The sequence below is a fragment of the Nannobrachium achirus genome (assembly GCF_963921795.1).
Source record: "Nannobrachium achirus genome assembly, chromosome: 22".
Lineage (NCBI taxonomy): Eukaryota > Metazoa > Chordata > Actinopteri > Myctophiformes > Myctophidae > Nannobrachium > Nannobrachium achirus.
This window is the reverse complement of record NC_137829.1, coordinates 44,962,872-44,975,412: the sequence shown is the minus strand read 5'-3', so window position 1 is coordinate 44,975,412 and position 12,541 is coordinate 44,962,872. Positions and strand designations below refer to the sequence as shown.

At 43.3% G+C, this 12,541-nt stretch overlaps 1 protein-coding gene across 1 annotated transcript in view; it reads right to left on the bottom strand.

The window, feature by feature from the left end:
- The window catches only part of erbb4b (erb-b2 receptor tyrosine kinase 4b), a gene marked incomplete at both ends in the record, with an annotated part of 423,596 nt that overhangs the window by 244,043 nt on the left and 167,012 nt on the right, over positions 1 to 12,541 (bottom strand). The window contains one exon of the mRNA XM_080752915.1: positions 8,895 to 8,960. Coding sequence (XP_080609041.1) covers positions 8,895 to 8,960 — 66 coding nt within the window. The remainder of the gene's footprint in view (positions 1 to 8,894; positions 8,961 to 12,541) is intronic.

Genomic DNA, 12,541 nt, shown 5'->3' with positions numbered 1-12,541 from the left:
CTCACTCACTCACGCACGCACGCACGCACGCACGCACATCACACACACACACACACACACACACACACACACACACACACACACACACACACACACACACACACACACACACACACACACACACACACACACACACACACACACACACACACACACGCACACGCACACACACGTGTAGATGTGGTTTAGGAGGACACTCTGTCGGGTGTATGTGTATAAACCGGACATCAAAAAAAAAAGTGGATTTGGGCTCTCTAGACCAAAAGAAACACTTCTGCTATTTCAGAATTGCTAATCCAAAATGTCCCGTTAATGAGGTGAGTATTCTTGTCAATTGTCCCCCTAAACCACATTTACCCACACACACACACACACACACACACACACACACACACACACACACACACACACACACACACACACACACACACACACACACACACACACACACACACACACACACACACACACACACACACACACACACACACACACACACACACACACACACAGGGTTCAGATGAGGCAAGCATCGACAGTCTACTGTATGTCCCATCACGTTGTCACCCACACCTGCTGGCTGCTCCAGGTGTCTCTAGTTTGATGTGACAGGATGATTGAGTTCTCCGTCTCCTCAGTGCATTGTGACTGACTGTCGCCTCTCTCTCTCTCTCTCTCTCTCTGTCTGTGTGTCCAGGGACGTGCTGGCCATTGGGAAAAGCGGGACAACTCCCGAACGGCCGGTTCATTCCCGAACGGCCGGTCCAGGCCATTAGGAAAAAATAAAAATAAAATGATGGCCTTCGTTCCATTATGGGGGCTGGGCGGCCAAAAAAGTAAATCGTCACTGTCGGGCAGAAACCTTGTATCTCCAAGTTTCAAATTTGTACATTTTCTCACAAAGCAAAGCTGCTTCATCATACAAGGCTGTTGCACAAAAGTAGTGAAAACAGCAGATCTACAAGCACACAACGCCTCGCGGTGCGAGGCGTTGTGTACTTGTAGATCGGCTGTTTTCACTAGTTGAAATCATTTTTTAAATGATAAATGCAAAACAAACGGTTTTGGACATACAAGGTTTCCACCCGACAACGACGAAATATAACTCCTGTAATTGGCCCACTGGCTTGTCACTTGTCATGATCTGAAATGGCAAATCTTCGAGTAGCAGCTGCGCTATGGAGAGAGATCTCTCTATAGCGTGCAATGAGGGCCTCTCCAACTCTTTTTCCCGGGCTGAATCAGGGGCCCAGCACGTCCCTGTGTGTGTCTCTCTGTCTGTGTGTCTGTGTGTCTGTCTGACCACTCACAGGCCTTCTGTCTCCACATGGCGGCCATATGGGCCTGTCATAACCACACGCCAAACGTGCACACAAGCTTGTATCGAAGGCGTTTTGAGAAGCGAGAGACTTTTTGGATGAAACCGGCCGAGTGGTGGAGTCAGGGCTCCAGGGTGCGAGCTATTAAGTCGCATATGCGACTTAATTTCATAAAGTGCGAGTTAAATTTTAACCAGGTTCGCGCACGTGCGACTAAAAAAAAAGAAAGAAAAAAAGACAATCCTCAATCGAGGATCGCCTGACGCCTCTTCTCTCTCTCTCGCTCCGTCTCTCTCTCTCCCTGACTGCCTGCCTGCTCCGCCCCTCCCCTTCTCTCTCTCTCTCTTTCACTCACATACACACACACACACACACACACAGCTCACACAATGCACACTAGCGTCAGTCCGGTGGTCGAGTCACACACACAGACAGATTCTCTCTCTCTCTCGCTCACCTTGGAATGGATAGATATCACATAATACTAACCTTTCTTTGTATAACCATGCTTTTTCTGTTGTCATCTCTAACTGGATAATGGGTCGTGGGTTGTTTGTTTGCTATTAGATTAGCTATTGTTAGCAATCGCTCGTGGATGTTTCCACCGTTGGTTACATTAACCTACTGTTACGTGCGAAAACAGCTGTGGGTCGTTAAGTTCCTCAGTGCCCAAAATGCGCTTTTCACTTCATAGACAGACAATTAGCTCAAATTAACGTCACCTGTTAACTTTTCTGTCTTTGTTGTAGCGTGTGTTCTGTGTTAGTGAGAGAGTGTGTGTGTGTGTGTGTGTGTGTGTGTGTGTGTGTGTGTGTGTGTGTGTGTGTGTGTGTGTGTGTGCGCGTGCGTGTGTGTGTGTGTGCGCGTGTGTGTGTGTGTGTCCAAGTGAACGTTTTCTGTTGATCAAGCAGCTTACTTCCCACAGTATCTCACTCCAAAACCATAAGGATAATTTTATTTTTCCATCCTGCATGAAAGCAAGCCTATTGCATTTAGTCTACGTTGTGCACGTTTAAAGTCATAGTTCTATATTGCCTTTGTTAGCCTAGATATTCGTAAATCTTTCTTGAATTAATGTCTTTAGTTTGCAAATATTAACTTGAAGCAAAAATACATAAAAACTAGGCTACAGCTTTTTTTACTGAGACATATTGTTATCAGGGTATTCAACAACATTATATCGACAGCAACTGTCATCAGCATAATAAAGCTATGTATTAATACCACGCTAATACGCTATACAAAGAAAAAGATGGTGCTACCTAATTTCTGGTGGTGCTACCTAATGAAAATGTAGGTGGCACCAGTGCTACCTGTGAAAAAGTTAGTCTGGAGCCCTGGGTGGAGTTCACCTTTCTTGATAGGTGTCCAACGACAAGAATCTTGCTTTGTTTTAGTTTTTTTTTTACGCGTCAGCCGATTTATGCCGCGGTCTGTTCCGAATTTCACACTTGTCGACTGGTTTGGGGCGAGGAGGAGATCATTTTGACGAGGGAGTATTTAAGATTGAATCAAAACAGCATGACCGGACTTGCACGCCGGGATTGAATGCTTTAGCCTGCGTTTACTTAAAACTCTGGATTAGTCTAAAAGCTGGTCCAAAATAGTCTTAACCATTTTTTTTTTTTAATCGGCTATTTTCAAAAGATTTTTATACATAATGAAGTACATTTTTATACCAATAATGTTGTACTTTCACTCAAGTAAACATTGAAGTCGGGCCTTTTACTTGTAACAGCATATTTATACATTGCATTATTGATACTTCTACCCGGGTAACAAATATCAGTACTTTTATCCACCACTGCATGAGGCTTGCAAGTACCGTTGTTCCCTATTGAGCTTGGCACATTTCCTGGTGGCAAGCTGCCCAGATCACACATGTCACACATGTCTTCTTATTTTTTTCACTCTCAAAAAGCGCCCTGCAATGTAGTGCATTTGAAACTACATTGCAGTGCTCGCCTCCTGTGAATTGTTTTATGTTTGTTTATTTTCTGTTTATTTCGTTGCTTGAGTGGAGGTCAGCAGACAAAGTGATGTGAGTGAGATGAAAAAAACCTGGGTGAAATGTGCCAATCTCAACAGGAAACAACGGTATGTGTGTGTCTATACCGGTATCTTGGCCCCTGGAGGCGAAATGGTGGAGAACCACTATCACATAGATGGATACCAGTCACACACCGCTTTCACACCCCGACCCCCCCCCCCCCACACACACACACACACACACATCACGTCTCACCTCACCTGCGTGCAACTAACGTGCCATCAGCGTCATTCCATTAACGGCGCCGGGCACCCAAATGAAATGGCCTACTTTGAAGCGAGAGACACTCTGTCAAGCAAATGACCTTGCCTGGAGGGAGCCGTGACGCTGTTGATCAATCTGCCTTTTAAACATTCACTTTAAAAGAAAAATAATAGCAGGTGGACTACGGCATTTAAAGGGACTGCATGAATTTCAAAATGATTTTTTGTTTTTGTTTTTTGATCTTCCCAGTGTCTCTATAAGCCCCCCCCCCCCCCCAAAAACAAAAAAAAAATCATTAACTCTAAGCCTTGCCTTTCATTTCAGTGATTTTATGAATGGGCGTGTCTGAACGGTACACTTTTGAAATCTTCCCACAGCCTAGGTAGGCAGTGGGCTCATTTCCTATTGGCCTCCCTCGAGAAGGGGGCGGTACTTTTTGGGAGGCTATATTTTATTGAGACTATATACGCTATATGAGGTGGAACCATGAGGTAAAGTGAATTGGATGGTTCTCATCCTGGTTCTCTAATATTCTCTGTATCGTTCCAATTTTAGACCAAAGACAGCGCCCCATTTTGTTATTGCATCTGAAACGGCTTGGAATTAGAGACAGACAGAACATGACATTTCAATACCCGAGTGGTTGTTTAGGATAAAACCTGTATAAAAGCGTATTATGGACCAATATTTATATAAAATATATATTTTGAAAAGCATGGTGGCCCCTTTAAAAAATAAATGCCCATATATGGCGTTCCGTATCCAGGCCAGTCTGTGATGCCATCTCCAAATTTTGGCACTGTAGTGATGTCAGTCAGTGATGTCAGTTGGGCATTGTTACCATGGTGGCGACAAAGTATCAGTGATGCATGCAGACAGACGGTCAGACGGACAAATTAAAGGTTAAAAGTAAAACGTGAAAAAAAAAGTCCCCGGGACTTTTTTATATTATGCTTTTATCTCAAATGCCTGACGGTACGTTGTGCTGTTTACATTTCTGTCGGACTAAGTATTCAATCAATCAATCAATGAAGAATGAGTGATGATGAGGCAGGTGGACGTCTCTCTGACAAGGTATTAATGAGACCTGGTTGACACGCTTCATTTGTCATGATCTTAATGAGATCATGGCATAGCAAACAAGAAGAAAATAACAGCCGATAGTCCTTCTGGTACTTTTTTATCCATTAAAGGGCCTACACCATGCTTTTAAAACTATATTTTCTGTATAAATATATGCTCAAAATTGAGTCTTAGACAGGTTTTAACCCTCAACAAACACTCTGACCATTCTGTTTGTTTGTTCTAGCTCTACTATAATGAGGCTCTCCAGCTGCAATACCAAAACGGCCTCTGTTTGCTCAGGGGCGCATCTAGTGGGGTTTTTCCACCCCTCCCCCCTCCCCTCCTCTTCACTCCTCCCCGGACCCCACGTTGACAAATACTGTTAATATTGGGCCAATACAAAAATAGGATAATGTTGCAGCTCTGATTATAGCCTACTGTAGGCCTATGTTGTATGTTATAGGCCTACTGTCAAATGACACAGGGCGACCGTTGCTATTTGAAAAAAAAAAGTTTTTGAAAAAAAAAAAGTTTTAAGTTTTTGAAAAAAAAAAGTTTTTTGAAAAAAAAAATGTTTTGAAAAAAAAAATTGAAAAAAAAATGTTTTGAAAAAGCAAATTTTTGAAAAAAATTTTTTTTGAATTTTTTATTTTTTTTACTCTGAAAAAAAAACTGGAATCCGTGTGACGTCACACGGATCAACTCTCAGAACAGCACTGTTCTGAGAACCCGTGGAAAGCTTTTCATCTCTGTCTTCCCAAAACCAGAGAAAGACACAATGGTCAGAAATAGGACTTTGTGAGGACAGAAGGTGCCAGTGGGACCACAAAAAAAGGTTTCAAAATAGAAAAACTGAAAATTCATGGTGTAGGTCCTTTAAGGCACAGGCAGCATTCTGTACCTATGTGGCTTAATGCATTAAAAAGGCCTTCGGAGTGACTTTCGGAGCGCACTGGCTATTATTTCCTTATTATGAGTCTTTGTGAGCCGCGCACCCGGCAAATTGCCTCCACAAAGACATAGTTGGTTTCTGTCTGAGAGCAGAGATAACGTTTGATAGCGTCGCAATTTAACAATTCACCCTTTGTCAGCCTTCTGATTGGTCCCTGACTGGCCAACCAGAAAAATCATTCACTTTTGCTACCGGGTGGCGGGGTTATGCAGTGGTACAAAGTCCTTTCGTTCTTTCACCGCGGTGCGCGGTCATAGCGATTTCGCTAATTATAATGAATGAGTTCAACAAACTAGTTCACATGAACGATATCGATGTAACTAAGATATTCGATTGGGTACATATATTTTAAATGGCCAGAATTACAATTAAAATACATTTAATTGTAAGGTTCCACAACTTCCTGGTCAGTGCGAATCACCCAAGATGCACTGCTCTCTCTCTCTCTCTCTCTCTCTCTCTCTCTCTGCCTGTTTCAGGATTAAACTAATTCAAACATGTATTTTCGGGGGAAAACCCTTGTTTTGCAATGTAACTACCGTACTTTTTTGTTCCTTTTTTATTACTGTAATATCACGTAGATGTTTTTCTTTTGGTACTTTAAATAGCAATAATGAGGCTATGAAAAATCTTGTTTTTATAATGGAAGTGAATGGGGAAAAAAAGTCTTCCCTGGCTTTTTTGTCCCACCTAGTAACAGAGCGACATGGGGTGGGACTTGACAAAGGGTGAATTGAATGAAAACATTTGAACCGCATTCGCCCCGGCGTCGCCATTTTGCCAAAGGTACACAAAACACCGGTTTCTGTGAGTTGCGGGAGTTACATAATTATGTTAACGGACGAATATATATCATTTTCGGTGTCCTGGACACGAACGGCTTTGAAGACTGTCGACAGACAGACAGACAGACAGACAGCGGGGAACAGATGGGGGAGGAGGATGGAGTAAGCAGGGGCGTCACAAGGGGGGGGGGGGGGAGTGGGACTGAGTTACTAGGGCCCAAGGTGGAGGGGCCTTAATTATTTTATACTTTAGCTATTGAAAAATAGCAGATATACAAGCACAGAGTGCAGCGCTGCGAGCTTGTAGATCTGCTATTTTTGAAAAGTCGTCAAAATGTGTGCAAATCTTTGAATACATGTATTTTTGTAACTCAAATTTTGCTTCTGGGGGGTCCCTGGAACTAAATATTTTGAGATGGGGGTCCGTGGCCAAATACATATCCTTTTGGAGGTCCTTCACATGAAAAGGTTTGAGCACCACTGACATAGAAACAAAGGTTTTTAAAAAAAAACATTAGAAGGATTTGAAATATTCAAAGACTTGCACATTAACGTTCACGATTTTTGCAAAAATAGCAGACCTACCAGCTCGCAGCGCGGCACCGTGAGCTTGTATATATGCTATTTTTCAACAGTTAAAGCACAAAATAAAGCGTAATAATGCGTTCCCTGTCTAAATGGTTTAAACCCCCTCCCCCTATGAAGAACATGCATGGGGGGCCCGCAGTGAATCCTTGTACCCAGGGCCCAGAATTTGGTGCGACACCCCTGGGAGTAAGGGAAATGTAAAACACAGATGGAAGGAGAAAGGATAGCGAGTAGAGACGCAGACATCTCTGCAAGGAGAGAAACATGAATGACAGGACGATGGTGGAGAATTAATGACATCACTTTGATGAATTAGGGATGCGTGCGTGTGCGTGTGGTTTGGTCTTCTGGAGATATTAATGTACGCACACACTCGTGCAAAGAGGTCACCTCTGATCATCTCAGGCTTAAAGAGTCTCCTTTCAAAATGCCTCTGGATAGGGATTCATCTGCGTGCGTGCGTGCGTGCGTGCGTGCGTGCGTGCGTGCGTGCGTGCGTGCGTGCGTGCGTGCGCGACTGATGCCCGGCCGTTGGGACTGTCGCGTGAAGTGGTGATCAGCATTTTAATTAAAGCAGCAGTTCTCAAAGTGGGGTTCGGGGACCCCCAGGGGTCCTTGACATGAAAGGGGACGTGTCAAGGACCCCCTGCTTTACTTGGGTATTTCCAATCGTCAGCACTTTTACTTCTACCCCACTGCATCTCACAGGCAAATATTGTATTTTTACTCCACTACAATTATTTGAAAACGTCAGTTACTAGTTATTTTCAAGATTCTGAATATGAAGAAGAGACAAAGTGAGAAAGTGTTTGGAGAGCTGAACAGACGGGGACCGACAGGAACAGACAGAAACACACAGGGAGGAAGGGATACAGCATTTCGGCGCTGTCGGGCAGAAACCTTGTATCTCCGGGTTTCAAATGTGTACGTTCCCCCCCCCCCCCCCCTAAATTAAAGACATACTTCATCATACAAGACTGTGGCACAAAAGTAGTGAAAATAGCAGATATTTAAAATCGGTTTAAAAAAAATGGTTTTGGACAACGACAATACCGTTGTCAAGCAGAAACCCTGTAACTCCGTATTCAAATTAGTTTTTTTCTCTTGAATTAACGCCCTACTTGATCATACTACTTTTTTATTTTTGAATTTGAATCCTGAAAAGTAACAGTTAGAGAGTCTTTCTCCCGACAGACATGATATGATATACAGTAAATGCAGATGGACACAGACCGACTAAGTGAATTTGTGTGTGTGTGTGTGTGTGTGTGTGTGTGCGCGTGCGTGCGTGTGTGCGCTTGTAGATCTGCTATTTTAGGCATTAGTCATTAAGACGCCATCATCACTGCCTGCTAAGATTAATTCAGTCAACCAAATCTAAAACCAATAATCAGGAGATAAGCGATCGTCAGGTTGCATACAAAAACTTTAGAAGGCAATCAAGCCAATCAGGAGGGAATATGGGAAATGGGACAAGATCCATGTTGAAGACATGACTTTAGAGATACTGTGTACTGCTTTGTGTGATTTTAGAGCAAAATCTGTAGGAGCAGTGTACAAAAAAATTTGTTTAGCTAAAATCTACCTCATGGTGGCGCTAGAAGAGGGTAATGTGAGAAATGAGGCTGGAGGTTGTGGTTTGGCAGCCAAAGAGTGTGTGTGTGCAAAGTTTGGCATGGATGGCAACGGTGGCAGAGATATGAGTAGGGGAACGGAGAGACGGAGAGACAGTCGGTAGAGGTTTTGAGGTTTTGATAGTAACTGCGACCTCACGGTCGCAACTAAAACATTTCGGATAACTAAAATATGACTAAAACTAAATGGAATTTTACCCACAAGGCCGTGTCTAAAACAAAATCAAAATGCGCTGTCAAATTCAACGCCAATGTGTTTGTGTGTGCGTGCGTGCCGTGCGTGTGCGGTACACTCACATGTCTGACACTGTCCTTCCTTGGGACCCCAGCAGCGTCCGTTGCACGATCGGTGGCACTTCTGACCTGCAAAAAAAAAAATGACCAGAGAGATTGTTACAATGTCCTCTGTTTGTTACTGTAGTGCTTTATTACACAGCTGGGTTGAATGCTTGATTCTGATTGGTCAATCGTTGAAATCGGCAGCGTGTTATTTCTGGATGATAACCGATGAGCTCAAAAACAGACCGATGTCTGATCCAGGGGTTTTCAAAGTGGGTGACGGGGCACCCTGGGGTGCCACAACGGCAGTCCAGGGCTGCCGCGACGGCAGTCCAGGGCTGCCGCGTCGGCAGTCCAGGGGTGCCGCGTCGGCAGTCCAGGGCTGCCGCGACGGCAGTCCAGGGGTGCCGCGAGATCATTTGATAATATTTGGAATTTATTTGGACACTTGAAAAAATATTTAGTATCTTTTTAAACTTGAAGTACAAAGTTATTTTCAGTCAGTTCTAACCAAAATGGCTATTATCTCAACGTTTTCCTCTCAACATAATCACTAAAATATCGTCACTGTCGGGCAGAAACCTCGTATCTCCAAGTTTCAAATATGTACGTTTTTTTTGGTAAAGCAAAGCCCTGCTTCATCATACAAGACTGTCGCACAAAACTAGTGAAAACAGCCGATCTACAAGCACACAACGCCTCGCATCGTAGATCTGCTGTTTTCATTAGTTTCACTAGTTGTTAGGTACATTTTATAGACGATAAATACAAAACGAATGGTTTTGGACATACAAGGTTTCCACCCGACAACGACAATATGCTATAAATATAAGGTGCTGTGAGTGAAAATTATAATGTAGGGGTGCCTAGGATTAAAAAAAATATATATTTTTGGGGTGCCCTGAGACAAAAAAAGTTTGAGAACCCCTGGTCTAATCAAAGGCTCAGAACACCTGCTGCGCTGAGTGAATGTTATATGCCGTATCCAACATGACAGCCATGTAAACAAACACACAGTGTCATTTACTACTAAATGTTGCTCTCAAGAATGTTTTTGAAAACCTTTGAAGAGAGAAATAGAGGATGCAGTAACCAAATATGGATTCTATTTGATCAACACTTCCTTGTTTGCCGAGGCGAACACCCAGTCCGACTCCTCACCAAAAATATTTTCATTTCAAGACAGTCTGTTGGCTGCCACCACATGCACCGACACATGGTGATACAATTTACAATTTACAATTTAGGCATTTAGCAGACGCTTTTAATCCAAAGCGACTTACAATAAGCAGGTAATACATCAATATAATAAGCAAGATAATATGTCAGTACATCAACAACAATATAACAATGCATAGGAATATCAATCTAGAAAAACAATGACATAGGTAGACCACGTACCTAATCAGTAAAAAAAAAAAAAAAATGCTATAGCTTCATGTATGGTCATTGAGGGAAGGGGGAGTGTTACAGTGGTGCTATGGGTTTAGGTGGAGTCTGAAGAGGTGAGTCTTCAGTCCACGGCAGAAGCTAGGAAGTGAGTCTGTAGTTCTAATGGAAGCTAGGGAGTGAGTCTGTAGTTCTAAGTGCGACAGGGAGTTTATTCCACAGTTTGGGGGCCAGGAGGGCAAATTGTCTGTGACAAGTGGATTTTTCTTCCTGGGGTTTTTAGCGAGGGTTCTGTCAGCATCCCTGTGTTGGCTCAGGCTGATCTGAGTGAATGGGTGGGGTTGTAGGGGTTGATCAGGTTTTGGAGGTATGGAGGAGCCGTACCATGGCAGCCCTCAGCTAACGATAGTCAGAATACTGCCCTAAAAAGCCAAAGTGCAGTAGGCCTAACTATGTTTTTGGACACACCGACTTAATTGTGCATCCCAAAGGTCAAATTAGCCTTCATGATTTCGGGGGATAAACAATTACCTCAAGAACCTCAATATACAGTGTAAATGTCACATACAGTATATCGTTGTTGTCCGGTGGAAACCTTGTATGTCCAAAACAGTTCGTTTTGTAGTTATCATTTAAAAAATTATTTAAACTAGCGAAAACAGCAGATCTACAAGCACACAACGCCTCGTGGTGCGAGGCGTTGTGTGCTTGTAGATCAGCTGTTTTCACTACTTTTGTGCAATGGCCTTGTATGATGAAGCAGGGCTTTACTTTATGAAAAAACATACCAATTTGAAACTTGGAGATACAAGGTTTCTGCCCGACAGTGACGATATGTGTGCCTATATCTCATTTGGCTGACCAGCTGAAACACAGTCTTTTAAACCAATGTTTCAGTCAAATTTTAGTTCGTAGTTACTGCACTTTGGCTTTGTAGGCCATTTACCATGAGAGGGAGTGGGTTGTTGGCTGATTTACCACTGTTTCAAGGTTGTGCCACAAGCCGCAGGCGAGTGGCAAACAACCATGAGCCAACTCAAGGTTGTTGGCCTATTTAGCACTGTTTTAAACCAATCAGAATCCAGTATTTGAACATGTGACTAGAAAAAGTGGTAGAAAGACTGTTTTTGAATTTTTAGTCGTCTAAATTCCACTCCTCCTCACTGATAGCTGCAAGCTAACGACACCTTAGGCTAAACAGCTTCCTGCTAGCCCCCAATGCTAGCTGGGGGGAAGTTTAGAAAAGAAAGTACTTTTAATCCCTTTTATTAATTTGGCTCCAAAGAAATGTTACTTCAACTTTGTATTTGTTTAATTGGCATATAGCATATAGGCCCTATATGCTGCTATGGGTTGGCGCAGGGCAATAGGTTTAGAGTTAACGTGCCAGCATCCTCTTCCAATTTGCAGGGGTCTTCAACGTTTTCAGGCCAAGGACCCCCTAGTTGAGAGAGAGATGAAGCGGGGACCCCCACAACCTGTTCATAGATTCCATATATTATATTAATTGACAGCACAATAATCAGTGTATTTTAGATTCATGTAAATTTCAGATATTTAACCACTTACACCGCCAATGCTTAAAAAACTTGACCTTTCACTCTGTACTTGGTCTGCTCTTTTTCCCCTCGACACCAAACCTCTTTTCCCCAAAATAGCCGATCTACAAGCTTGTAGATCTGCTATTTTTGGTTGATATACAAAAAGAGAAAAAAACATTCTATCACACAAGGATTTGGAGGACCTCCTGCAGTAACTCTGGGGACCCCCTAGGGGTCCCGGACCCCCTGTTGAAGACCTCTGATACAGGGCTAATAGTCCAAGGCAAGCATGGCAGCTCTCAGCTAACCATTAATTAATCTAAGCTTAAGTCTTTCCGCTATGCTAATGCGACGCGACGGCGTGCCGCCTGCACAGACAAGTGGCCGAGCGTGAGCAGCGGCAACACAATCGACACGCGACTCACCCCTTGACCCAGTTCTGTCACCCTGCTTAGAACCGTAACAATGCATGTCCCACGGCCCACCCTACACCTTATGGCCCGCTCTAATCAAGAGGACGACACGTCGTCAGGGGTGTCGCGCCAAACTCTGGGCCCTGTGAAGGATTCACTTCAATTATATTGTGCTTTAACTATTGAAAAATAGCAGATATACAAGCTCATAGAAACTTCGAAAAAACATTTCGAAGTTTCTATGTCAGTGGTGCTCAAACTTTTTCATGTGAAGGACCCCCAAAATGATATGCATTTGGCCACGGACCCCCATCTCAAAATG